At 42.2% G+C, this 27,096-nt stretch overlaps 1 protein-coding gene across 3 annotated transcripts in view; it reads left to right on the top strand.

Annotated features, from left to right (window-relative positions):
• sept5a (septin 5a) overlaps window positions 1–23,962 on the top strand; it is a 112,535-nt gene extending 88,573 nt beyond the window's left edge. For all 3 annotated transcript variants that reach the window (XM_041203317.1, XM_041203316.1, XM_041203318.1), the window contains 9 exons: window positions 3,471–3,557; window positions 7,537–7,660; window positions 11,650–11,784; window positions 13,739–13,856; window positions 15,588–15,689; window positions 18,072–18,168; window positions 20,110–20,245; window positions 22,539–22,641; window positions 23,569–23,962. In XM_041203317.1, the coding sequence (XP_041059251.1) occupies window positions 3,471–3,557; window positions 7,537–7,660; window positions 11,650–11,784; window positions 13,739–13,856; window positions 15,588–15,689; window positions 18,072–18,168; window positions 20,110–20,245; window positions 22,539–22,641; window positions 23,569–23,625 (959 nt within the window). In that variant the 3' untranslated portion in view covers window positions 23,626–23,962. The remainder of the gene's footprint in view (window positions 1–3,470; window positions 3,558–7,536; window positions 7,661–11,649; window positions 11,785–13,738; window positions 13,857–15,587; window positions 15,690–18,071; window positions 18,169–20,109; window positions 20,246–22,538; window positions 22,642–23,568) is intronic.
• Window positions 23,963–27,096: the final 3,134 nt, after the last annotated feature.

Here is a 27,096-nt window from a genome sequence, read left to right as displayed (position 1 = left end):
TCAATTGCCCTCTGAAATGGCCATTAAGGCATTCAGTTCAAGGGCAGTTAGGGATGGGCAGTAAATGCTGACCTTGCCAGCAATGCCCACATCCCATGAAAGAATAAATAAAAGAAAAATGCAGCAATAAACAATTGCTTCATAGTTACTGCTACTGAGACTAGTTTTACAATCCAGGTTATGAACTGAATTTAAATTCCACTTGTGTTGGAGTTTGGACTCTTGCACCCTCAGATATTAGATTGGGCCTTTGGATTACTAGTCCAGTGATGCTACCACTATGTCACCATCTCCCTAGCCAAGCTGTCTAGGAACTTTGGCTTTGTCAATATCTGCACAGGACCCTATTTATTAGGAAAGCAATTCACATGGTCTGAATGAGAATAAACAAACCTTTGTTTTTTAAATTCATTCTCGGGATGTGGGCATCGCTGGCAAACCAGGAATTTATTTATAGTGGTGTAGAGCTTTCTTCTTCAACAACTGCACACTGTGTGGTGAAGGCACTCACAAACTATTGTTCAGTAGGAAGTTCCAGAATTTTGACCCAGTGATGGTAATATATGTCAGGATGGTGTTTGTCTTGGAAGGGAGGATGGAGGTGATGATGTTCCCATGAACTTACTGTCTACCTCTTTCTAGGTACAGGAAGTTGCAGTTTTAGGATGCTCTGTTGGAAGAAACCTTTGTGAGTTGCTGAAGTGCATCCTGTAGGCAGTACAGTACACACTGTAGCCATAGTAAACTAGTGGAGAAGGAGAGTGGATTCAAAGTAACCATGGAATAATGGTTCAGTGGGTAAATACAACAACAGGAAATGTCTTGATTATAGAACATTGGAAATTCTGGGTTCAAATCTTGGCCTGTGCTGAATTAGCTGACATCAGCTGGGGTAGCAGCAGAAAGGATGGAACAATAAGTCTCAGCACCACAGACTAGGCAGTGGAAAAAGTCAACCAGGGTTTCTGCTCTGAGAATCCATCCCATGACCCTTGTGGTAAGTGCATGGTGGCGATATTTCTTAGCGCTTTCCCCACTGCACCACCATAACGTTGCAGACCGAAGGATTGCTGCACCGACAAAGGGCCCATTTTCCCGATAAGGTATTAAACTCAGGTAGACATGAAAGATCCTGTGGTGCTATTCGAAGAAGAGCAGGAGGGTTGTCCTTGATGTCCTGACCAATATTTATTCCTCAATCAACATCACTTAAACGGATTAGCCGATCATTAATCATGTTGCTCTATGTGGGATCTCGCTGTGCATAAATTGGATGCTTTTTCCCTGCATTACAGCAGTGAATATACTTGAAAAGCACTTATTTGACCTAATGCTTTGGGACATCCTAAGGTCATGAAAAGCACTTTATAAGGGCAGGTTTGTTCTTTCTTCGGTGGAAACTCTTTCAATGTGGACAGGTCAGGTGTCTGTTGAAGTTCCAATGAAGGAGTGCGAGAAGCACTAAAGAAATCCATTGCCTCCCATGTATTTTAATGTTGGTTGGCAGCCCAACATGCAATAGCCCCCTACCCATTGCAAATGGCTCCCCAGATACTGCCACTCGGGTCAATTACTGAATAGATACCAGTATCCCTTGGATCACTTGCCAAAATGATTGGGTGTTTTCAAAAGTGGTGAGGAGGAAGGTTGGTGGGGGATGAGGTGTGGCAGGGATTTAAAAAGCCACATTGATAATACTGCTAACCACCTCAGAAAGATAGGAAAAGGTGAACACTTTGAGATTTAATGCTTTTGAAGGGTCTTGTATTTTATGTCACTGCTTCTCTCAAAGTTGGTGGTATTTTGAAACAGAAAGTGCTGAAAATGAACCAATAGCCAGGATGTAAAACACAATGTGATTCTCCCGGTCCACTGCTTAAAATTTGTTTGTTGAGTGGAACCCTCAGAGCACCAGCATGAACACCCATTTTTAGCCATTTCTACCCCATCTATGGGGTTTTTGATGATCCCCTGCCATTGTTACAGAACTCCCAGATGACTTCAGGGCCAGGCTGCTTTGAGTCAGACTTCTCATGGGAAACTCATTTATGTTCATATAACACATTTTGTGCAACTCCAATAATAAGAAATGTGGGTGTGAAATTGAACGTTGGTGGGGACACAAAGTAGGCAATCTTCAATTTATTGCTAATCTTATGCTTTGACTGATGTCAAGTTCCATTGACTTCAATAGAACTGAATATCCAGCTTGTCATAGTTTCGTATAGCAGTCAGCAAAATTTCAGTGTGCCTGTTGTGTGTTCCGGCCCATGTCCAATTTCATCCCCATTTTGACTGAGCAATGCTGGTGATGGTTGTTGAATGTTATCAACTGTTATCTTTAGAACGTTTTCATACATTTTTACCTGAAGAGAACCTTTTATAAGATCCTTTATGCAAGATTTATGGGCAATCTGAAAGGTTATGGGAGAAAGTCGAAACTGGTAAACCATATATAGGCTACAGTCTATTGCTGTTCATTTGAGATTGTTTAATTTGAAATGCTAAATCATACAGTTTTGCACCAAAAATGCCACTAGTACTGTTTGATTACAGCTGCTTGTTTTGAATTACCAGCTGGATTTTTTTTTTAATCCGATTTGACTTTAAACTACTAAACTGCAATAGAAGCATAGAACGATACATGATACAGGAGAGAAGAAGTCCCTTCTGCCCATTGTACCAGTGCTGGCTCTCTGAAAGAGCTGTCCAACTAGTCCCACTCCTCTGTTCTTCTGCTATAACCCTTCCATTGCCACTGAGAGTGGTGACAGCTGCTGGCATGCAACCACCAGAGGCCCATAATCCTGAGGGACTCCAGACCAAAGGCAAGTGAGGATGAGATGGGGATTGCAGTGTGGGGATTGTGGGCAAGGGGGAATGGCGTAGGGTCAGAGACCAGGGCATGGGCCTTTCAGTGGCTGGCACCCTCCCAGGAGGGTCCCTCAAACACACTGAGTGAAAGGCACCCCCCCTACCCTTGTCTTGGATCCTCAGGCCCATCTCCCCTGCGACTCAGTGCTGGTGGCCTCTGCTTGGCTGGCAGCTCTCAGCGGGTTGGACTTATGAGGTCAAGGATCTCAATTGTGCACAAGACCTGATGGTGGCCACTTAAAGTGCCTGAAGAGTGCTTGATTCCATTGGTCCACTGCCATAGAACTAATGGGGGTTCTCCAACCAGTGGGTGAGACCCTGACAGACTGACAATATTCTAGCCATTGCCTCTCCTCATTCTTCTTACCAAAATGAATCACTTCATAGTTCACTATATTAATTTCATTTACCATGTAACAAAATAAAGAAAGCTTTAGATGGATGAACTTGAAAGAAAGGGTTATGATGGCCAAACTGAGTGTCAAATAGACAAACTGGTGTGTGATGGATGAAACAATTTTTTTGATTGTATGGTGTACTTGAGGAAATTAGCTCCCCAGGCTTGTGTTTTAAATTCATTATTGTTTTCTCCCCAGGAGAGTCAGGGCTGGGAAAATCCACTTTGGTAAAGAGTCTCTTCCTTACAGATCTTTACAAAGACAGGAAACTTCTCAATGCTGAAGGTAAGAGCTGAGTTGTATTGCAGTTGTATTATAATAGACGTTTCTATGGTGTGGAGGGAGGTGAAAGTACATACTGCCATCTTGGCCTAAATGCTTGCACTTGCCTCTAGGAATCCTCCATATTTGACTTTAATGGGTTATGTGCCTGTGCCGCTATTGGCACCATCCTTAATGGGGTACGGCTGGGTTATAGAAGCAGCAGTGGCCTGAAGCTGCTCAGTTCATTAATAAATGCCTCACTCCATAGATCTTTAATACCATGTCCTCTTGTAAAGGAGGCTGATCCAGTCCGGTTGTCATTCTTTGGGAGTCTCTGGCAGGAACGTGGACTGGACCTCTAAGGTGATCTCTATTTTTGATGGCTAGGAGACCATTACCCCGGCTTTCATCCAAAGCATTGTCTTCCTGATGGATCCCAGGCTGTGGCTTAGGAGGTTATTGGCCTATGACTGCCACACCTTCTCCAACATCCCCTCACTGCACCCCCTATGAAGTAGGACAGCATTTATGAAATGGATGGAGGTTCCTGCCAATATTACACAGATTTAATAATTTGTTAGAAAAAGATATGTGTCAGAGGATTGGTGGATAATTACCATTATTCCTATATTTAAGATGGGAGATGGAAGATGTACATGTGGCTATAGACCAGCCAGCTTATCATCAGTAGTAGGAAAAATATTGGAATCTGTAGTTAAAGAGAAAATAGAAAAACATTTAGAAACTAAAAATATAATAATGAATAGTGAACATGGATTTCAAAAGAGACCCAACTCTTTGAATTCTTTGAAGCGGTGATAGAAGAGTATTGTAGCAGATATAATTTATCTAGATTTTGAAAAATCCTTCAGTAAGATGCCACATCATAATCTAGTGAATAAGGTCAGGGCATGCAGAGTCAAGGAACAAGCTCATGAATGGATAGCTAACTGGCTACAGACAGAAAGCAGACATTAGGGATAAAATGGAAGATGTGGGGTCGCACAAGGATCAGTGCTGGGACCACTGTTGCTCACAATTTTTATTAATGATTCAGACTTTGGAATCAAAATTATAGACTGGAATCTTCTGCTCTGGAGTCTTAGTTTGGTGGGTGCAGAGGTGAGAGTGATTTCCACTGGGTGGAGGGTGGGGGTTGTGTGGCTGACCATGTACGATCTTGTGCTGTTCAGCTCATTACATATGCATCCATGAGGAGCTCGCCGCTTGTTGTGGTGGGGGCAGACAGGAAGTCGCCATCCCCGCTGTTAACTCATGGGGTCGAAAATCCAGGGAGCCATATTTAAAGGGCACCCAAATAGCCCGCACTATTCCTTCCACCTTTGCCTGGCCACTGCTCCACCCTTCCCCAATAACCGTCCCTCCCTTCCTTGGTCATAATCCATGCAACATGCACTGCCATCACCTGGTCTCAAGCATAGACTGGCATTAACAGATGCTCCCCAAAGAGGACAATGCAGCAGCCACTCATTGTTAAACATGGAAGAAGTCTACCTCGGCAGGTACACGCCACTTATGCGCAGTTGTGAATGTGAACGTTCTAATTTCTTGCTGGCAAGGAACTTAATTTGGAGGCCGAACTTAATCCCGGCAAAGCCACCTTTTATTGTGCGTGCATGACATACTAATACATGCAAAGGGCTTCCCGACATGTTCATCAGGAAGCTCGACTGCCTTTAACCTGCCTTTAAAGTCCCAAGAGCATAACTGATAAAGTTCATCCCACTGTTGGGAAGCTGATTTTTGGCTTCCTGCCAAATTCAGTCCCCCTGCCTGCCAAGCATCCCGCTACTGGGGGGCCTGGAAGGTTCCGCCCACAATTTCTAAATTTGCAGATTGCGACAAAATGGGGGTGAGGCAGTAGTGGGAGGTCTACAACAAATTATAAGAAAACATTAAAATACTTGCAGAATGGGCATATAATTGGCAACTGCATTTCATCATGGTCAAATGTGAGGCATGAAATTTTGGTAAGAAAAATAGGTAGTCACACATTACTTGGAAAATAAGAATCTAAATAGGATGTAGAGGAGCAAAGGGATCTGGGAGGACAAATACACAAATCACGAAAAGTAGTGACATCAGTTAACAAGGCCATAAAAAAGCAAACCGAATACTAGAGTTTATTTCTAGAAGGATAGAATTAAGAAGTACAGATATATGCTAAAGTTGTATCAAACCTTGTTAGAACACACTTGGAGTATTGTGTACAGTTCTGACTGCCTTTTTATCAAAAGGATATAGGTGGGTTGGAGAGAGTGCAGAAATGGTTTACAGCCTGATACCAGAAAACCGAGGTTACACTGTTCAGGAAACGACAAACAGGCTCTCTTTTCTCTTGAAAACAGAATGCTGAGGGGTGACCTGATTAAGGTCTTTAAAATTATGAAAGGTTTTGATAGAGTAGTCACTGAGAGAGAGTTTCTGCTTGTGGGCAAGAGCAAAAGTAGAGGCCATCAATCTATAATAGTCACCATGAAATCAAGTAGAAATTCAGAAGAAATGTCATTACTCAGGGAGTGGGGAGAGTGAAACTTGCTTCCACAGGTTCTAGTTGAGGTGAATAAAATGGATGCATCTAAAGGGAGGTTGGGTAAGCATGTGAGGGACGATTCAGCCCTGTCTGTGCTGGCCCTTTATAAGAGCTACTCAGCTGGTCCTATTCTGCTGCCTTTTCCCTGTAGCCCTGCAAATTTTTTTCTTATTCGATTATTATCCATTTTCCTTTAAAAGCTACAATTGAACCCGCTTCCACCACACTTTTTGGCAGTGCATTCCAGATCCCAACCACTCATTGCATGAAAAGGCTTTTCCTCATATCACCATTGCTTCTTTTGCCAATTACCTTGAATGGGTGTCCTCTGGTTCTCAGTACTTCCACCAATGGGAACAATTTCTCCCTATATACTCTCTCCAGCCCTTCATGATTCTGAACACCTCTATCAAACCTCCTGATAACCTCCTGTTCTCTCAAGAGACCAGTCCCAGCTTTGCCAATCTATCCTCATAACTGAAATCTCTCATCCCCGGAACCATTCTCATAAATTAGATTAGGAAGGATGGGAGGATTTTTAAGTGGAGTGTAAACACTGACATGGATTGGTTGGGCCATGTGGCCTGTTTCTATGCTGCATATTCTATGTCATAGAAACCTCCTACTAAACAAATGCAAAATATTGTGAATGTTGGAACTCTGAAATAAAAATGAAATACTCAGCAGATCAGACAGCATCTGTGGTGAAAGAAATGGATAAAGTTTCACGCTAATGATCCTTTATCAGAACTGAATGATGTTAGGGATGAATGGTTTTTAAGCAAGTATTTACTTTTCTTCAGCCACAGTCCTGAGCAACAGCTTGGCTAGATTTTCCATGATGTCTGCTTTTCTACATATTCATTTATTCCTCCTCTGGAGCTATCCATTTTACTTTCCCTTTCTCATTATCGGCTCATTTTGCTTTGCACCATCACTATTTTTGTCATTTAATCATGCGTGCCCTCCACCCTATTGCAGACTTCTCCCTTTTTTTCATTTTCTCCCTCCCTCCCTTTTCTCTTGCTATGTACTTCCTTAAAAGCTGTTCATCCCTAACATCTTCCAGTTCTGATGAAAGGTCGTTGACCTGACTTGCAGTTTCCTAATTTTGCACACTTGCAGGTGAAGGCAGAGTGCAGGACAAAACAGCCTTGTTGGCAGTGTTTTTGTGTTATGTCTGTCCAGCATTTACTGAGATACATTCACATGTCCCAGTGCCAATATGTTACTCTGTCCTAATACAGGAAGTTAGCATCTGGTTAAAGAATAACCTTTACTTCATGGATTAAAAATCAAAGGTGTGAACAGATTAATCAGCCATCTCTGATTCATTGAGATCAGAAAATACAGATATCACGCTGAGAAGTGGGGAGCAATGGGGAGCTTATGTGTTCTTGGGTTTTCAGGAGCTTTCTGCTCACATTTTCCCCAACCTTCTTACAGAAAGGATCAACCAAACAGTGGAGATTATAAAACACACGGTGGACATTGAAGAGAAAGGTGTCAAACTTAAATTGACGATAGTTGACACGCCTGGATTTGGGGATGCGGTGAACAACATACAAAGGTGTGTACAAATGCAACATCACTGAGGATTAGGTTATCATGGAGACGTGAACACATAATTCCATCACTGAGTGATTTGGTTGACATAGAGGTGTGAACGGATCTCTGACATCTCCAAGGATACAGTTACTATAAATTAGTATAAATAGTACCAAAGCACTAATTGGGGTAAATAGTGCAGATGGGAGCAGAAAGTTGTAAAGGGACATTGATGTTAATTGTATATTAATTGTATTTAACTGATGCAGATGATGGACATTAACTGAGATTCACTTGTACCCCTATAAAATGGAACAGCCTGAAATTGTGGTTGTAGGGTGAGGAGGTGCATGTTTGCAATGTGTATCTTCATGAATAAATGCTTATGAAAGTGTGTAAAGGTTGGCTCCAGTTGCATCCTTCACTGCCCAGCTTGCTGTTTCATAACAATTGATAGATTATATGAGTGGGCAAAACTGTAGCAACGTAGGAAAGTGTGGCATCATCCATTTTGAGCTTTATAAAGATAGATCAGAATATTTTCTAAATGGCGAGAAACTAGGAACTGTGGATGATTAGAGAGATTTAAGGGTCTGATCACAGAAATCAATAAAAACTAGTGGCAGGTACAAAAATAATTTAAAAGGCTAATAGAATGTTGGCCTTTATGGTAAGAAGGATGGAAAATCTAGGGTTGAAGCTATTTTACAGCTGTCCAGAATTGTAATTAGATTCAATTTACAGTACTGTGTTCAGTTGGGACACTACAGCTTCAGGAAGGATATATTAGCCTTGGAGAGGGTCAATAGCAGATTCATCAGAATGACAGTTTAAATTATGAGGACAGAATGGATGGACTAGGTTTGTATGTCCTCGAATTTAGAAGATTAAGAGATGATCTAATTGAGGAAATTTGATTAAAGTGGATATAGAAAATCTATTTCACCTGGTGGGTGAGTCCAGGACAAGGGGACATAGCCTCAAGATTAGAGCTGACTGTTCAGGGCTGATGTGAGGAAGCAGTTCTTCATACAAAAGGCAGTGAAAACCTAGAACTCCCACCCCTAGAAAGCTGATGATTTGGTGCCAACTGAAATTTTTAAAACTGAAACTGATCAATTTTTATTAGGCAAGGATGTTCAGGGTTATAGAACCAAGGCACTTAGATGGATTTAAGATAGAGACCAGCCGTGATCTAAGTGAATGGCTTGAGGGGCTGGATGGCCTACTCCCACTATGTTAGAAATTATTTATATAACACATAACCGGGCCACTCGACCCAACAGGTCTGTTCTGGTGTTTATACTCCAAATGAGCCTCTTCCCACTTACTTCATTCAATCCTATTACCATTTCCTTTTGTTTGTTTATCTTGTACTTGTCTTGCTTCCCCTTACATGCATCTATGCCATTTGCCTCAATTATCCCATATGATAGCAAAATTCACATTCTAACCATTCTCTAAAAAAGTTTCTCCTGACTTCCTCATCGGATTTATTAATTATTAGAATGAATCATTTAGAATAGATACAATGTTGCTGGAGTATGGGTGCTATAGAAATATATTTGTGTATTGCTGGAAAAAGAGACAAGCTGTCTAAGCTTTTCATCTTGCACTTATCAGGACAGATTGCAAGATTACCAACAGTAAAGGGAACAACAATTTATATTGCATGAGTGAAGAGTGCTGATTGGTTGGCAAGTGGACTCTGATTGGTAGAGGCATCGACATTGAGAATGCAGCAAGGAACAGTTAATTGCCAAGCATTTGTTCAAAGTCAAACCAAGCAGGTTGGCTGATTAGTCAAGGCAATGCCATGGGGAACAAACCAGGGAATGGCTGATGCCCAAGCTTTTGTTTAATTGAAAAAGGTGCAATGCATGGAAATGTTCCTTCTGCCTACAAAGGACAAGGCCCTTTGTGTGAATATATGTGGCTTCTAACATGCATTACTGAGCCATGCTGTGAGCCTGACTGATAATATATAGAGATATACATTGGCAGTGCATAATCCAGGCTTCAATATTTATATCAGGATTTATACAAGAAGTGCTACTGATATATATCAGCATTCTGTATTTGAAATGTCCACACAGAATACAAATAGTGAAACTCAGTGCATAGCTTGTTCTATTTATGAAACTTGTGCTCGGAAAAGTTATGCACCTCAATCTCTGTGCTATAAATATTATCCATCATTCACTTACATCAAAAGGAGCAGGAGCAGCCCATTCAGTCATGTGTGCAGGGAGAGCTGAGCTGTATCACTTTACAACAAGAAGTTCTAAAGCATGAATTAACAATTTTTTCTCTGACAGCTCCAGGGTATTTATAGCTCCACTTGGTCCACCATTTAAAAGAAAATGTTTTGCTGCATATAATGTGATGCTAACACACATTCCGAAAGGAGTCATGCTAATATTGTGCAATTAAAACAGGCCCTCGTTAAAGAAAAGTAAAAACTGTAAATGCCCCAGTGTCATCAAACGGAAGATCTAACAAAAGTGTTCTCTTTTTAGATGGGCACAACTTATAAAACTCAAAGCATAAAAAATTAAAAAGAACTTAATAATTTAACTGACAGTATTACTTCCTGTGTTAACCACACACGCCAGTCGCTGTGGTGCCTCCCAGTTACAGTAGGCCTCAGCTCCCTCTCTAAGGCTATCAGGTATGTGTCTAAATTTTAACGACAAACCTACGTTTTATTTCTTTCTGTTGACAGTCACCATTCAGTGTCATGCTTGCCTACTGGTTTGAGACACATTCTGGATATATAGGGCAGGATTTTGGTGCCAATATGGGAGTGGGAACGGACGCAGACAGGTGTGGAATTTCCTGATGCCATCTGCTGTGCCAGTTCCCCACCACAGTCCCAACTCTCAGCCATTTTCCTGGCAGCCAGATCGGGCATGGAGTGGCTACTTGCTCGTAGGTGGTGAGTAGTGTGTCAAGTCCATTAAAAGGGAAGTTAAGGACATCTCATTGATCAGAGGCCCACAGGCGCCTGGAGGCAGCCTCCAGATGGTGGATTAGCAGGGCCAACACTCCAGGATCACTTTGAATGCCACAGCCACTCCAACTCCCCAACAGCCATACCAACCAGATCACAGCCTCAGGCGCAGAGCACTCAATGGAAGGAAGGATTCTCCCTCCACAATGGTGGTCTGGCAGTTGTGGCCATTTTTAATTTCAGATATTTTAAAAGCGCTGAGGGGGCACTTTATAAAGGAGGTGCCCTCTCTCCCCCTTACCTGCAATGGCAGTCTCCAGTGCCTTCAGTGCTGGAGGGCCTCCTATTATCCCTCCAGCTTCAAGAGCCTGCTAGTTGTCCTTAACTGGATGGCAAGCACACACTCTGGCTACTAATTGGCCTATTCTGCAAAAATCACTGTCAGGTTGCAGCTCCTGAGATGATGCGGGGTCCGGACCTGCATTTGACGCCATCATCGGGGTCTCTACTGCAAACAGAAAACCCTGCCCACTGTCTGGTTGCTGTACTCCAAACAGAGCATAGTGCATCTGGATCGGTTCTGTAGACTGAAGAGCTAGAGAGAGATAGGGAATGTAGAGCAATGAGTGAGGCAGAAACCTCAGCATAACAGCCCTCCTGAGGGATTGATTAGCAATGGCTGAGGGGAGTTCAGATAGAATAATCATTCATATGCTCTGGACAGACCAGTCTTGATGGAACAAATGGTCTAGACCCACTCTGTACTCTATTGAATTCCTAAATTCGGCTACATTGGCTGTAACGCTGCATGTGAGAACATATCAAAGATTGCTGAAACAGATAGATGGCAGGGCAAGATTGAAAAGAATGGGCTCTGTGGGTTGAATGTCCTCATCTTGTTCCTATGCTTTCATATGTTCTTAGCAATCTCAGATTGATCAGGGGCAGTGAACATTATAGCTATGATGCTACTTTGCTGACTATTGTGGGCCCACATAGCAATTAAGACCCACAGCATGAGAACTCTTTGATTCCAGCCTCTCCCTCTTCTGTTGCAGCTGGAAGCCCATAGCCGATTACATTGACCAACAGTTTGAACAATATTTCCGAGATGAGAGTGGCCTGAACAGGAAGAACATTCAGGATAACCGAGTGCACTGTTGCCTGTATTTTATCTCTCCTTACGGACACGGGTAAGAGGAAGAGTTGTGCTGAAGGGTAATTGCATTGTTTTTTTATTGGCTCTTTGTTACTGAATAAGTGAGGCAGAGTTGGGAGCACAATAAGGCTGTTGTGGGGTGAGACGAGGTATCAGTGTGGCAGGAGGACAAATATGGATCTGATTGGGAACATGTGCCTATAGGGGAGGGAGATGCCTGGACCTAATGTTAATTTAGCGGTTGATGCTCCTCCAGTGAGGAGCCATCATTGATAAAAGCAAAAAACTGCAGATGCTGGAAATCCAAAACGAAAACAAAAATACCTGTTAAAAACTCAGCAGGTCTGGCTGCATCTGTGGAGACGAGCGCAGTTAATGTTTCGAGTCTGCATGACTCTTCAACAGAACTAAGGAAAAATAGAAAAGGGGTGAAATATAAGCTGGTTTAAGGGGGTGGGGGGGGGGTGGTGTGGAGGAGGTGGGACAAGAAGAGCTGGATAGAGGGCCAGTGATAGTTGGAGATAACCAAAAGATGTCACAGACAAAAGGACAAAGAAGTGTTGAAGGTAGTGATATTATCTAAAGGAATGTGCTAATTAAGGGTACAAAGCAGGACGAGCAAGGTACAGATAGAAACAAAAAAACTGCGGATGCTGGAAATCCAAAACAAAAACAGAATTACCTGGAAAAGGTCATGAGGACTCGAAACGTCAACTCTTTTCTTCTCCGCCGATGCTGCCAGACCTGCTGAGTTTTTCCAGGTAATTCTGTTTTTGTTAAGGTACAGATAGCCCTAGTGGGGGTGGGGTGAGGTGAAGAAATTGAATCATTGGTTGATCTGGTTGTTTGCAGGACATTGCTGAGCTCTATGCTCAGTTTGTTCTTTAAATATTGAAGGGCTTTGGGAGAAGGTTGTGTATCTGTTGGCGAGTTAGACAAACGGATTTATTTTTTATTCTTTCGTGGGATGTAGAGGTTGCTGGCTAGGCCAACATTTTTATTGCACATCCCTAAATGCCCTTGAGAAGGTGGTGGTAAGCCAGCTTCTTGAACTTCTGCAGTCCATAAATTTCTGTATGTCTTGGGGCCCTTTTAAAATTTTTCAGCCTCTGTTGTAAGCCAGTGTTGAGTTTTGTGACTGTGCTGCTCCATCTGTTTGGACACATTTTAGGCTGCATGGGTGGGGTTGGGGAGTCTGGTTCTGTGATTACTTTGTTCTGCCTAGGGCGAGGGTTTCTAAGAATCAGAAATTGGTTGGCACTGTGCTCATTTTACAGGTGTAAATTGAAGGCCTAAGGGCCCAATGTGGCAGGTGGCATGCACGCACTTGTTTCAAGTGCCTGACAATCATATTAATAAAGGTTCTTCTATAAACATCATGAACATGCACTAATCAGGCATTTGGTCCTATGCATGGGGCAGTTGGAGGTCATCGGATGCCTGTTTGAGATTTCCTTAATCATGCAGGAATTTGGTAGAAAAATAAAAGGATCCATTCGAGACTGCCACCAGAAAGCTAAATTTGTATATTTTATTTAGCTAATTGTGCAGCCAGGAGGAACAATAGTGCTCCCCCCAGCTCCACATTAAATCCACTGCTGACCAATTCTCATCCACACCAGGGTGTGACTTAACTATCTCTGGGGTGTAGTTTGTTTACCTATTTGGGGAGAGGTGATTTATGTCTGGGGTGATTTGTTTCTCTCTGTGTGTGGAGAGAGGGTGATTTATGTCTGGGTGGATCTCTGTGTGTGTGTGTGTGTGTGTGTGTGTGTGTGTGTGTGTGTGTGTGTGTGTGTGTGTGTGTGTGTGTGTAAGGGGTGGTTTATCTCTGAGATGATCTGTTTGTCTGTGTGTGGGGGAGGGTGATTTATCTCTGGGAGGATCTGTTTCTCTGTGTGTGGGTAATCTGTTGAAGGCGTTTCTCTTTGTCACGAAGGATGATTTGTCTGTCTGAGGAGTAATTTATTCCTTCTGTTTGGGTTAAGGTTGCGGCCGCTGGACACTGAATTCATGAAGGCGTTACACCAGAAAGTGAACATTGTGCCAGTAATTGCGAAAGCTGACTCGCTCACACCCATCGAGGTGAAGAAACTTAAAGAGAGGGTGAGAAACATCATTCATAAAATAAAAACTCTGAGCTAAAAACAAGAGTGTCCAGATGGATACACTGTTAATATTATTGGCCCCATTTTAATAGCCAGGGAAATGTGCCAGGAACCTATGAGACACATTTAACTGTGAACCTAAATAATATTATTAAAGACCCATGTCTGTATTCTTAATGACAAGTTCAAAATTTGACTGATCAGATTGAGCAGCACTCACTCATTGAGTAGGTGCAAATCTACAGTGCAGCCTGTATTAGTGTTGATGGAGAATAGTATATTTGTCTGTGATTTGTCCTAGTCCTTCCTGTATGTGCTCTGTATACACTCAGTGGCTCAGCTTGCATGGTCACTCATGGCAAGTTCCCGTTCTTCCATTTTTTGCCTTTTTTTTCTCACTTGTACACAGCCTCTTGATTATTTAGCATGAGGCCAATTTCTAAATGTAGGCCCTTGACACCTAATGTTACCTCAATCACCACTGTGCTCAACTCCACGACTGCTGCTATACAATATGACTGCCTGTCTGGCATCCTAGCTGTGGAGAATGTAGAACTTTTTCATCTTAATATCAATAAGATCTGAGCCATCTTTTATTTTAATTAATTCTCAAGATATGGGCATTGCTGACAAGGCCAGCATTGATTACCTATCTCTAGTTGCCCTGAGATTTGATACAACTGAGTACCTTGTTCGGTTACTTTAGAGAGTAGTTACCATGTTCGTTTGCTTCTGGAATCTCATATGGACCTGACCTCTCTAAAGGACATTAGTGAGCCAGGGGGGTTTTACAATCTGACCAGTATCACTTATACTGATTCCAGCTTTTTGTTTCTCGAGTTATTTTTAAAGTAAATTCACAGTGGAACTTCAACTCACATTCCCTGAATTTTTAGTCCAGATCTCTCAACATTAGTCCAGTGACATAACCACGGTCCTTTTTGGCAAAGATAAAAAGCTTTTTCTCTTGCTTTCAAATTCATGTTTCCTTTTGGATGTTTGCTCAGGCTGAACCCAGTGGTGCACAGACTTTGATTCTGAACAGATCTTCAACCCTCATGTCCAATCCATCACCAAGGTTGACTGTTTTTGCCTCTTGTGTGTATCTGTTGGTACTTGTCCCTAACTCATACTTAATGTCATCTCCAAGCTCAACACTCTCCATTGTTCTTCTTCCCAGCTTCCCCAGCTCCACCCTGGACAAATTCTAACCCATTCAAAATTCCTGCTGGCATTCTATATTGTGCCAGCCTGTTACCCGAGGACTTACCAACCTCTATACACACAAGTCCCACAACTATGTTGAAATCTTCATTCTCCAGTAGGAATACCTTCATGGACTCCCCCTACCCATCTAACCACTCCACCATTTCTGCAACACTTTCAACCTTTGTGTACTTGGTCTCTCTCACTGCATATGTTATGTTGGCCCCTCCCCCTATCCCAGAATTGGTGACAGGGCATTCAGTACCCTAGAATTCTCTTCCTCCACTTCTTTTCCTTCCTCTATCTTGTCTTAAAATCTCCTCAAATCTCTCCGATCACACCATTGTTTGACACTCTACCTTTGTCCTAACTCTTACGTGGTGTCTGTTTCCTCCACTGAAGCTCATTGACAGGCTTCACTATGTCAAATGCATTTGCTGATATTGTCATCATGAATATTGGAGTACTGTCGTCAGTTTCTTAATAAATTAACTATGCCATGTTCATTCCTGTGCCAATGTAGATTAGAGATGAAATTGAACAGTACGGAATTAAAATATATCAATTTCCAGAGTGCGATTCAGATGAGGACGATGAGTTCAAACAACAGGACAAGGAACTAAAGGTGAGATGGAATTCAAGGGATGTGGGATGCAAGAGGATAGTACTGGAAGGAAGGGGTAGAGAGAGGAGATCAAAGCTATTGGAATGCATCAGGAGTAGGTTGCAAAGGAAACAGACCCTGGGGAAGGACAAAGTTGAGATAAATGTAACTATAGCTGAGCTACTTTCAACATCAGTATCTACTCTGACCACTGTCTTGATTGAACATGATCTGATTCTGATCCTGGTTAGAGACAATGGGATCCTGTCCAAACCTCAAACAGAGTCGAATAGGACGTCATTTCAGACATTTTAGTATGTTGACCAGGGCCCAGAATAAAACTTAATGGAATAGAACCGCATCCCAATTGTATTGAAGTATCCTAAATCAATAAAGATCACAACATTACTCGATAGCTACAGATGAGGAAGGCCATTTGGTCAATTTTAACTCATCTGCACAGAAACTCTGTGCTCACATCTTAATTCTTACTGGAACAGGTAATGATCTACAACTGAAGCCTCCCACTGTAGCACCCAGTAGCATGGGGGGGCAGGGGGCATTCAACCCAAGATCATCTTCTGTTATTTTCTCTCTGTTCCTGTTAACTTTATTAATTAATCCCCGTTAGAGTGGCTTTATTCTGAAATATAATTTGCTGCATTTGGAGTGAATCAATCAGTGGATTAAGACACTTTTTGAGAAATTTTTTAGTCAGACATTATGGGCTGGAGTTTTCAGCTCGGCATGCGGGCACGTGCCTGACACATATGAGCATGAGATGGCATGTGATGATGTCGGGCGAGCGTACTGACGTCATTGCGCACTCGGGTGCTTTTTCGGTTGGCAGGCGCATGCATGAGTCGGCAGCGCACCCGCTGACAATTAAGAGGCTTATTAAGCCCATTAATAAATTAATTAAAGTGAATTTTTTCCTGCCTATCCAACCTTACGGTTGGCAGGCAGGTGAAAAGGCCAAGCGGCCTTTGGATTTTTGAGGAAACCGCATCCGCTGGTGGGATGACGTTTCCGATGTTGATTAAAAATAAAATAAAAATTTAAATCTAATTTTTAACATGTTCCTCTCATGTGACAAGGCTCCATTGTGGGCGTGGGCTGTTGCGCGGCCTCTCCTGAGCCGCCCGCCGCGCCTGCCCGATGAGGGGAAAATTCTCCCCTATAAAATACTTTAACCTTTCGGTTCTAGTAACCCCGCTTAATATCCATCAAAGGCATGAATGATGACAAGACTCAGCTGTCAATGATGTCTAGTTGATAACACTACTACCTCTGTGTCAGACATGTGTGGATTTGAGTCCCACTTCAGGACTTAACACAAAAATCAAAGTTGGCACTCCAGTGCGGTACTGAGGGAGTGCTGCACTCGCACAAGTCACATCTTTTGAATGAGACTTTACATAAGGCCCCATCTGCCCTCTCAGGTGAACGTAGAAGATCCACAGCACCATTTTGAAGAAGAGTAGGAAAGTTCACCCCAGTGTCCTTACAATATATATTGCTTAATCTATGTAACTATACGGCCATTAACACATTGCTGTTTGTGGCAGCTTGCTGTATATAAATTGGTTGTTTCCTATGGGCAGAATTTTGCCCTCAGATGGCGGGCGGGCCCCACTGGCTAGGCGGCAAGTGGACAGCCAACCCTGCCACTGGACCGGGGCCTGCCGCCATTTTGAGTGGACGGGCCAATTAAGGCCTGCCCAGCGGTCTGCCCGACAGAAAGCGCTGTGCGTTTACTGTGCGGGGGGTGGGGGGGGGAGGGAATCCTTATCTGTCAAAGCGTGTTCTTTCGCGCATGCATGCGAAAAAGTGCACTGCTCCCTGAGGCAAAGTTCTATCTCAGCGAGATTCGTGAAAGGTAAGTAAAGTCTAAAAATAGAAAAATATTGAAATTATTAACATGTCCCTCTCATGTGACACTGTCACACGAGATGGGATATGTTAATAATAAACACTTAAAATTTATTATATTTTTAAAAAATGGACATGAAACTTCATCCCGCCAGTGGATGAAATTTCATGAATAACCTGGAGCCTGCTGGGGCTCCTGGCCTGCCCGCCAGCCTTAAGGTTGGACGGGCAGCTCTTTAATTATCTTAATGAGCCTGTCAATGGCCTTAACAGGTATTTCGCTGTCCCCCCGCCTTCCTAAAAATTTAAAGGGACCAGGATGACGTTGGGGATTCCTCCCCACGTCATCCCGCATCGTTTTCCCCTCAGCACGTGGGCCCCACCCCCAAATCGCTGAGGGGAAAATCCTGGCCTATATTACAACAGTGACTACACTTCAAAAGTACTACATTGGCTGTAAAGCACTTTGGGACATCCAGTGATTTTGAATGGTGCTATATAAATGCAAGCCTTTTTTCTCTTTCTTTTTAGGACAGCATTCCTTTTGCTGTCATCGGCAGCAACACAGTGGTGGAGGCACGGGGTCAGAGGGTCCGTGGACGACTGTATCCATGGGGGATTGTAGAAGGTGAGCCGGCTTTGTGAGGGGAAGTTTTACCTGCCTCCAAATGACCTTGTTCAGAAAGGGACATGATGTGTGAAGCAACTTTTGTTAGACCTGTGAGAAGGGTAGTTCTTTAGCAAGAACTTGATTCTGTCCTTGAACGGAATTAAATAAATATACAAAACTGAATATGCTAGAAATGAACAAAAATGTGGACGTCAATGTGGCATGGCACTGAATGTAAAGATAGATAAAAGGCAACTTTCCAGCTAATCTGATATCCTAACAGATATGGTCATTTTCTGATGTTGAGCTAAGATATACAAATGAGAAGATGCCAAGTTGAGTATATGGTTTCTGCTCAGTTAGCTGATCTCGGCTGGGACAACTTTTGGGATGGCATAATTGCCCTTAATGTAAATGTGCTTGGGAGGGGTTACAATTTTGCTATTCCTTATTGCTATCCAGTGATTCTTGCTGTAGATACTTATGTGTGGATGTTGCTTGAGGATAAGCTCAAGCTCAATGGTGATAATGCCATAACCAAATAGTCCATTGACACTCCATATATATAGACTTGCACATTAGGTTTAGTCACTTCAGTGGGTTACTGTAGGGCTGCTGGTGCCTGTGCAACCCTACCTCAGCTGAGCCATCAGGAGAAGATGAAAAACATTAAAAAACAACCAAATGTTTCTATATCCCTTTCAATTATACAATCCTAATAACACTCCATGGCTGCTCCCTAACTGCAAAATAAGACAGGGGTGAAAGCAAAAATCCAGCAACATCATTCTGGCATTCTCTAAGAAACCGACAGACATCCATCCCTTCCATTTTCCACTAAATGCTGCATGTCACAGGGTTACTGGCCAAAAGGCTCCCAAGGATATATTATGAGTCCTATTGAACAGCAACTGTACTACTACTTAGTAGCAATGGCAAACATTATTGAATAGGGTTTTCACTTTGGGCACAATCAAGAAATTGTGCCCAAATTGATTTGGCGTCACACTGGTTAGGTTAAAATTCAAAAGGTAAAGTTTCTATTTTGGGTGCAATAAGTGTTTCTGTTGCAAATTGCAACCTTTTCAAAAAATTCCTTTTCCTCTTGAGTTTTTACCCAACACATTTGCTATCACTAAATCCGCCTAGAAATTATACAAATGGGCAATTTTGTTGAAAAAATTGCCCTAAAAATTATCCCTTGATGCAATTAAGAATGGTAACTTGGTGTGGTTTAATTAATGCAGCTGAAACTGTGGTTGTCTCAAAAGAGAAGCATTTTTAGTCAGTATCAATTTGCTGGGAGTAACTTGATTTTAAATCACTGAAAATTACCTTTAAAAACGTACAGAACCATTTGCTGGTTATATTGTGGCATTATCACAGTTTCTTAGAAAATTTGGAGGAAAATCATTCAAAAGCTATTAAATCATGCCTATTCAAGTCCTTGTATCCAAAAGAGGCAGCTTAAATTTTGGAGCCTCCACAGAAACCTGTGAACAAGTGGGATTAATGGAAAATCCCAGTGGTGATGAATTCACCCTGAGAGCATAGCCAGTTCAGTGAGCAAGGCAGGTTTAGTCTAGTGTAATGTTTTTTTCAAACTAGCACAAAAGGTGGTGGAAATTTGCTTTGCGAAGAATGAAATTTGTGCTTTAAATTTCATGGTCTTTTGCATTGGCTGTGCTGATTTCAGATGAACTGTACCAAGGAAACCAGCATAGTCGAGTGAAAGCTACCTCTAGTTCTGAATCCTGCATTGGAAATCCAGTGGGATATTTGAGCCAAATGAGCTGTGGGCAGTTATAGGGTTAAGTACCTTATCAGCTAGCATATAGTTTGTATTATGAAGGATACATCCATATTGTGGTCTGCTAATTCTTCTACTACTTCATAATGTTCTCCAAAGGAAAAGTGCAGGCAAACAAACATGATTTCCTTTTTGTTTTATTTTCACAGTGGAGAATCAGGCACACTGTGACTTTGTAAAACTGCGGAACATGCTGATCCGGACACACATGCAGGACCTGAAGGATGTGACCTGGGACATTCACTACGAGAATTTCAGAGCCAGGTGCATTCAGGAGATGACCAGGTCTGTTTTTCATCTCTCTTGCACTCATCCTCTTGTGGGGAACCAGGTCTGACAACTAAGCTTTATCAATTTGAATGGGCACTATTGCAGGTACTGTGGTTGAAAAGCATATTCAACAGGTTTGATGGAGGAATGCAGGCACCCCAAATCCTAGCTAACTGCTGACACCATCCTGCTGTGTTGCAGACCTCAAAAGCATTTCTGTGTGGAGATGTCAAACAAAGACCGTTATAAGTGAAGGGAAATCTGAGAGAGGTTTGTTGCTGGACAGCTGTGTGTTGCTGCTGACGGTGGCTGATGAGCAGCAGTTGGCAAAAAGCTCTCACTTCTCATCTCTGTTGCCATAGTAACAGGGTGGCACAGATGCTATGGCCTTTGTTCAGAAATGGATCAGCAATGCAATGATGCAAGCCATGTCCAACATTACAAGTTTATTGCTCATTAAATTACTGTGAACTTGCAAAGCCTATATCTTTGAGGGGAGCAAATTATAACCGTGCATTTGGTTTCTTTTGTAATTATACCATATATTTAAAATAATCAAGGAGGTCCTGCAGCCCATTAAAATCTGTCACTCCAGTATTCCAACTCTCCCAGCCTAACATCCAAAGTAAGACTGTGACTCTGAAATTTCAAGGGGATTCTCCTGATCACCTATCTTAGCATAAACAGGATTCAATGGAACTCCTGGAGAAATTACCAAACATGGTCATTGAAATTGTTTCTCCAGGAGTTCCACACATTTCCTGCAAAAGCAATGGCAGACCAGAGAACCCCCATGGAAATTCCAGACCCGTATCTTAACTACCTGTTATTCTGATTGTATTGCACCCCCCCAATGCCCAGTTTAAGAACTTCTGAACTTATGCCATTTGATTCATTCTTTACCAAGTTACACTTATGATCTCAGGTCCCATTACTCTGCCTAATTATTGAGTCATATTCAGTGATTACCAAACCTAAGATGTTTAACAGTTTATTCACCTCATGGAGCTTCCTTTACCATCTTCTATGCAGCTGCAGAAGGTTTGGTAATTAAATATTTCTTTATGTTTCATGCAGTTTACACTGGCAACTACTGTTCTAGCTGAACAACCTTAATGCCAATAGTTGCATATCCCTCTGGCAGTGCGGCAGCCCAAATTGTTCACAATGCTTCAGGTGCGATTTGATTAGTCTATTACAAAAACAGAATTACCTGGAAAAACTCAGCAGGTCTGGCAGCATCGGCAGAGAAAAAAAGAGTTGACGTTTTGAGTTCTCATGACCCTTCAACAGAACAGTTCTGTTGAAGGGTCATGAGGACTCGAAACGTCAACTCTTTTCTTCTCTGCCAATGCTGCCAGATCTGCTGAGTTTTTCCAGGTAATTCTGTTTTTGTTTTGGATTTCCAGCATCCGCAGTTTTTTGTTTTTATCTATATTATTATTATTATTGACTAGTCTATTGTACAACCTGAGCATGACCTCAATAAATTGACTTTCCACTGTTCTGACTGTATCTTTGTATTTTGTCAACATTTTCAACTGCCTCATTGCACAATTGAGACCCAGGCAGCGACTCAGATGCTGAATGTCATCATTCTATTCCATTCACTTTTTATGTAGTTATACCTCTACATTGATCTATACAGCGTAAAATCATTTTGCATTCATCTGCACCTGCTTTCATCTATTAAATTAGATCAAATCTATGTCACATTGTTGAGATTCCATCAATGTAAAGTCAATTGCAGAACTATTCAGATCACTTTGCCAGCTGGACTGAATTTGAGCAAAAGCTGGTTAAAGCATACACCCCTCTAACAGTAATAACAGTAATAACAGTGTTGGGCACTGAAGGGACAGACTTTCAATGGAAGTTCAAACCATCATCTGTTGTAGCAGCCGCTTCCACCATTTTCTCCCATGGTTTTCATCAATCTTTTGCCAAAGTTAGGCCACACGATTGGAGACCTCTTACAGAAATTACTGACTTAAAGCTTATTCTTTTCCATTATAAATAGAAATTGACTAATGCCCTGAAATTATGTGGGGGTTTCTTCTGCATGCCCATTGTAACTCTTGTGAGAGACTGGTGGAACCTTGGCGGACGACTGCAACAGACATTTTAGGCTGTTTGTAATGTTTCTTTGGGGATTTCATTTGTTTTCATGCTTATGACTGGAGCTCAGAAATTTAGACACCTAAATTTCTTTATTCATCTTAATATAATGTTCTGAAATTGGGCCCTGATTCATCTCAAAGTGAACAGAATAAAGCCACTGATTTTTTTTCTTTCTTTAACTTTCCAGTAAATTGACCCAGGACAACCGAGCAGAAAGTCCACTCCCCTTACTACCCGTGCCAACTCCAGATGCAGAGACAGAGAAACTGATCAAAATGAAGGATGAAGAGGTGAGTATCTGGGGAGTGCAGACTGTTATGTGGTTGAATAGTCCGTGACCTTGAAAAGCCTGGTGGTGCTGACCATCTATGTGAATGGACCCATCAGTAAATGTTTATTTCACTCTTGTAACTTCAGCTCTTTATCTAATTGCTGACCTTCCTTTTGTCTGATCTTTTTGCATTGAATTGTTTCTAAAAGGTGTAATGTAGTGACAATTTTCAAATCATGTGAGTTGGAACGTTTTATTACCCAGTGATGGGCAATACGATTAACAGATTCTTAATTGACAGGCACTATCTTTCATCTGTGATCATTAGTAAAGTTTTATTCATTTTCAGGACATGGCTAATGCCAACAATGCTGAATTTATTGGCCACCCTAAGTTTCCCGATGTAGTGGTAGGCTTTGTAGTAATGGCAAATCTGAATACCAAAGGACTATACTTTCAACTTGATGCCTGTATGGAATTGCAAATTGGCTGTCCAAAATAGTTGCTCCCCAATTTTGATTTCCATTAAAATCATTAGAAATTAAAACTCCACAGTTCCTATATCATGTGGCTGATCCACAATGTCAATTTTACGCCTGGGCAGCAAGTTGAAAATCCAAGCCCAAATTTTGGAATTGACCAAATAACCAAGCTGCTTGTTACTGACGTAGAAAGGTTTCATCATAGCAAGTGTCAATTTTCAGAGTAAATGAATATCTTTTCATGTTGTGTAACATTTAGTTAGTATGCAGAACGTTAAGTGGATTATTCATTATCTGCAAATGGGTGTTCCTAACCTCTTTAGATAAACATAGTCTTACTGTACGACTAGATAAATATTGATATGTAGATGTTGGCACGTAATGGTCAATAGTACAAAGTATAGTTACTGCTTGTTGCTGATGTATAGCATTAGCTGACAGTAATATGGGCTTCCTTTCTATAGCTGCGGCGAATGCAAGAAATGTTGCAACGAATGCAACAGCAAATGCAGGACCAGTGAGTGACGGACTGACACTGAGTGAAGAACAAGTACTCACCTTGTCAGCCAAATCCAATAGGAATGAAGAAGGCTGGACAAGACACAGGCCATGACTTGGGGGGAAATGCACTGTACAGAATGTGTTCCGTGTTTTCTGTTATACTCTAGACACAGCTCAAGGGTGACCATGTGTCTGGCCTACTCTGTCTAGTGCCACCATATCATTTACATATCCTGCTTGTTTGTTTGGGTTTGTATTTAATATCTTGTCAGTACAATTGAAAATCATTCAGCGACATATTTGCATCGGAATGCTTACGTGGAAAATACTCTTTACTAATAAATGTTTTCAAATTGGTCTGACTTTAAGCAGTGGGTGTTATTCAAAGTTGAGAAGTATTGATCAATTATTCATTTTGTACCCAGTGACACATGCCTGAGTTTTTCATGAGGGGGCAGTGGGGTTTCTCTGTCAAATCCCCGGAGAAATGACAAAAGTGGCCATTTATGTTTCTCCCCTAATTTCTGCCCAATCTCTGACCAAAGTTAAAGCAGGAGACTGGGAAAAGCCTGGGGACATTCGGGACAGAATTGGACAAAACTCAGAATCTGCCTCTGGCCTGATCATGCCATTGAGCTCTGACTGGATTGTTACTGCAGCCAAGTTTAGCGTGAGAATGAAGATATTTTATTTACTGTTCACTCTAGGTTTCACATAAGTTGTCTCACAACAAAATTGCCAGGTTGGTGTCAGGTGAATGGTTCTTTGCTCTGCACATAGCATTTGACCCCAGTCCATTGAGATGTTTATCAAGATGAACCAAACTTGGTATTTCACTAGATACAAGGGTCCTGAAATTATGCAGGGCTTCTCCAAGATCTCCCTTTGAATCTTCAGCAGAAGTCCCAGGGAAATGGTATAAATTGTTAAAAATGTCCACTTGCATCATTCCCTGGAGGTTCCAAGGGTCTCCTTGCCAAAGCTATGGCACCATTCAAGTTGCATTTTCATTGAGATTACACTTCAAAAATACTTCATTAGATATAAAGGGCTCTAGGACACATTGAATTTATGGAAGGTGTCTCATTAAATGCAAGTTCTTTCTTTTACACAAAAACTCAACATTTGTAGTGTGAATTTGGTGTTAACGCCCAAACCAAATGGAAAGCGAGATAATTGCTTTCAGCTCAGGTCTGGACTCTAGATTCAGGCAACATGTATGCCATTAACTACAAAGCAAAACTCTTACTGTTGCAGCATGAATGCACTGTAAAGAATAATGAGAACAATTCTCCTCTGTTAGAATACATTACATATTACTCCACCCCTTCCCAGTGATCTTTGACAAAGACAATGATTGCTATGATGCCAAACAAAGACAAGCCCTTCACTCTTCGAGACTTCAACACAAGGGTTGTTGCAGAACACCAGGGCCAGAACTTTTAGCTCAGCGGGTGGGCACCTGTCCAATCCAACCAAGCGTGAAATGATGCGCGATGATGTCGGCCGAGAGTGCAGACATCATCTCGCAGTCACACGATAATTCGGTTGGCGGGCACATGTCAGAGTCAGTAGTGCGCCCACCAACAATTAAAAGGCCTATTACGGCCATTAAGTTATCAACTGTCATTAACTTTTCACTGCCCATTCAACCTAATGGTTGGTGGGCAGGCGAAAAGGCCAAGCGGCCTTTGCATTTTTTTGGAAACCTCACTCACCGGTGGGATGAAGTTTCCAAAAGCAAATGCAAACGAAATAAAAACTTTATTTTTTAAGTAAAAACATGTCCCTGCTCATGTGACAGGGTCAAATGAGGGGACATATTTCATTATATTTTTCTGTGATTTATTAATTTTTTCAATATCTTCATCTCCCTGAGGGAGATTATTTAGCAATCTCTCACCTTCCTGCACAGGCAGCACTAAGAAATGCCACACACGTATCATGTTGGTTGGGCCTTAATTGGCCCAGCAGTGTGAAATCACATTACGCTGTCGATCACGGGCAGTGGTCGGCTTCCTGACCACCCCCACCTGCCTCCATGAATCCCGCACACCAAGGGCAAAATTCTGCCCCAGGTGTGGGAAGGGGTCATTGGAAAAAATGGTGTTGGCAATTGTAACAGCACTGGGCTTCTCTTGTTCTTGCTTGAAGATGTTGGTTGAGCATGAGCTTATCATCACCAACACAATTTTCCACCTCCCTATTCACAACAAGATCTCTTGGATGCACCCATTTTATGCAATAGCATCTAATTGACTGTGTCATCACCAAGCAGAGGGACAGGCAAGATGCCTGTGTAATGAAAGCCATATGCAACGCTCACTGCTGGACTGACCACCATCTCAAAGCTAAACATCAACATCTATCCCCCTAGACATCCCCAGGCATGAAGGCTCAGAAGTGCAAATGTCTCAAGGCACAAATAAAGGCAAAACTAGGCAGAATGTAGCATAAGATAGGGCCAGGGGATGACTTCAATTTTGTGTTTGGTGTGGTGAAAATAAATGAAATTGAAATGTATCATAGAACTTGTTGAGTGTTGGGTGAATCTGCTGACTGGAGTTGCCTGCTAAGCAGAATGATAACAGACATTTTGTAAAAATGGGTAGTTGTACAGGAAGTCTGTTGTTATCAACTTTAAAATATACAGGTCAGTGGACATTTACAGTCAATCAGCTGTAGGAAATGCCTCTGCCTTGAGATACTCCAAGCCAGAGTTTTTTTTTACAGGATTTTGCCTTTTGGGTTGAGTCCCAATAACAGGGTCAAATGAGATCATGACCCTGCACTGTATGGGGAACAGCCACACAGCAGTGATTTTCCCTGAATTTACCAAGTAGTGGCCAGAGAGCGGGCTCACTGCCCAATTTAGGACAGTGGGCAGGCTCTCAGAGCAGAAGGGCCAATCGGAGCCCCTACATTACTGAAGAAGCAGGAGCTTGCAGTTCAGTTAAGAGAGAAAGGGTGCCTCCAACATTTTACAATTTTAGATTTATAAATGTCTTCAGCAGGCTTCCACTGCCTGTGACCACATCTGAGGACAGGGGAGTAGGGAGGGCCCCCTAACCTGACAAGAGAGTTGATCCCCCAAGTTGCCATTGGGTAGCTTCCTTCAGACAGCTGGCCAAGTCCCCAACACCTCAGAAGGCCCATCCAATTGGTCTCTGACAATCAACTTTAATACGCCTTTAACTAACTCAATTGGCTACCAGCCAAGTGAATGCAAACTAGCACGCAGGCCGGTGGCAAGAAGCTTCATGCCCACTTGCCTCTGTACTTGCTCCCATCGGAGCCTAAAAATCTTGCCCTTTGAGTTGGAGGACAAGCTAGAGCCACTTCGATATATAAGGGACGGGAAGAAATGGTTTTCTCCAGCATACAGTCATACTTCAGAGGAAAGCACAGGTTCAGGAAGGAGGCGTGTGACTGTCAGTCAGCAGGGTAGGGGAAACTAAGAAGGATCCAGCGACCTTGGTCCTATTCAACAA

Source organism: Carcharodon carcharias, chromosome 13, assembly GCF_017639515.1.
Source record: "Carcharodon carcharias isolate sCarCar2 chromosome 13, sCarCar2.pri, whole genome shotgun sequence".
Taxonomy (NCBI): Eukaryota; Metazoa; Chordata; class Chondrichthyes; order Lamniformes; family Lamnidae; genus Carcharodon; species Carcharodon carcharias.
Note: the sequence above shows the minus strand (reverse complement) of the source record. Positions and strands in the feature narration are given on the sequence as shown.